General features: G+C 40.0%; 1 protein-coding gene across 1 annotated transcript; it reads left to right on the top strand.

Moving 5' to 3' along the window:
- Nucleotides 1-233: 233 nt before the first annotated feature.
- LOC110768808 (uncharacterized) lies at nt 234-1,534 on the top strand. Its single transcript, XM_021972667.2, has one exon. It carries the CDS (start codon nt 377-379, stop codon nt 1,346-1,348), a length of 972 nt encoding a protein of 323 aa, XP_021828359.1. The 5' UTR covers nt 234-376; the 3' UTR covers nt 1,349-1,534.
- The last annotated feature ends 517 nt before the right edge of the window (nt 1,535-2,051 follow it).

The raw sequence follows: 2,051 nt of genomic DNA, 5'->3' as shown, positions 1-2,051 counted from the left end.
CGAAAGAGCCACGGCTAATCCGCCTAGTAAAGAGCACGCCATAACATGAATACATGAAAATAACACACTTTGCATACCAAAATCAAAATCTCACAAATTCACACCCTTCCTTGGTCCTAACGCTTCCCCCAACCGCCCACGTTCATCTCCAGCCCCACAATATCCAAATTGGTAATTTCACCTACCCTTCCCCTACAAATTTCTCTCCCGCACCCACGCACACGCACACGCACACCCCCCCACACATGCCCTTGCACTAACTCCAACGCATACCCTCCTAAATCCCGAACCCTCTTATATACCCCCCCAACCTCTCTCTTCTCCACAAACTCACTTCCACATTCCACTTGAAAATACCATTTTGTGTTGCCAGAAAATGTTCTCAGCTCCTGTTGAGCAGATGCTGCAATGCCCGTCTGGGCCGTTCATCATGATGGACAAGAGATCATGGAACAAGCCCCACATTGAGGTTGCCCCGGATTGTCCTCGCTGTGCCTCTTCCAACACCAAATTTTGCTACTACAACAACTACAGCCTCTCGCAGCCTAGGTACTTTTGCAAAGGGTGCAGGAGGTATTGGACCAAAGGCGGTTCTTTGCGCAACGTGCCTGTAGGTGGCGGTTGTCGCAAGAATCGCCGCGGGAAGGCGGCCAAGCTCTCGCAGGCTGACCGCGCTTCCTTGTCTTACATTCATCATAACTCGAGTAGTTCTGATGACACATCTGGGCAGTACTCAAGTGGTACTGATAACCAGCCAGGTGGAGGCAACGGATCAGATATTGATTTGGCTGCTGTGTTTGCCAAGTTTTTGAACAACAACTCCTCCAGCCCTGCTGATGAGCATGATCATCTTGATCAAGATCATGAACCCAATTTGGTAAATTCCAGCTCAGAGCTAAATGATGTTGATGGGTCCCAAAATTCTTCAAAGGCTGATCAAGATCTTGTTGAAGCCGTTGATCACTTGCTTGGAGGCCTAGTAGCTCCTGATCATTATGATCATCATGATCATCAACATCAACAAATACAAGAAGAAAATGTTCAGAGTTTTATGGGAATTAATCATGATCAACAAGATGATATGAATATTCATCAATTTGGGTTACAGGGTTTGCTAGGGGAGGATGACCAAGTGGTGCAAGATGTGTTTTGGTCCGATGATGCAGCAACGACGTCGTCTTTGACGAGTAGCACTGCTAGTTTTTCATGGCAGCCCATGGTGCATCTGCAAGAGCTGGACTATTCACTACCGTCCGATGATGATCAAATGAAGATCTCCACCAATCTTTGTAGTGATAATTGGAGCTCCTTTGATTTTTCAGGATTTGAAGTTTTCTCACGGTCTTAATTGGATGCTAATTACAAAGGCATTTTAACTTCTTGTTAGTTAATTTCGTTTTACAATTTTTGTTCTTCTGTAGTTAGGGATCGAGTTCAGTACTGTTACATTGCCAATGCCATGGTAAAAAAAAAATGTCATGGCATATACATATATTTATACCTATATATAATACAATAAATTTTTTTATATTAATATATGATCGAGCGAGTCAATTAATATTTTGCTAACTTTATGGCTATTAATTTCTGCTGATCTCATCACATTTGACTTTTGTACATTCAAAGTTGCTTCTATGATTATTAGTTTATCATATGCTCTTATTTTATCAAGTATTTATTCATAGATTATTCTTGAAAAAAATTGGACGAATCGTAAATAGTTAATTATGATAAAATAATTAAATAGACTAACACAATTTTTTTCAAGAAACGCTAAAATGGTTGTCTATTAATCCAATGGTGAGTATTTTCTGATTTGAGTAATTATCGTTTACAGAAATGATTTATGAATTAAAACTTGAAAATTTGACGATGGGATCCCCGAAATACAATAGGAAGTATGTGTTACAAAGATGTCTCTCTTAATAAATTTATTTGATATATCTATCAATTCAAGCTCTCTCTCTGTACGTATGTAATCAAATTAAAACCAACCAAGATATTAAGACAAAAAACAAGAACCAAGAACATACAGATATGGCCTACAGCGA

The sequence above is a fragment of the Prunus avium genome, chromosome 8 (assembly GCF_965620075.1).
Source record: "Prunus avium chromosome 8, drPruAviu1.hap1.1, whole genome shotgun sequence".
Taxonomy (NCBI): domain Eukaryota; kingdom Viridiplantae; phylum Streptophyta; class Magnoliopsida; order Rosales; family Rosaceae; genus Prunus; species Prunus avium.
This window is presented reverse-complemented; position numbering and strand designations above follow the sequence as displayed.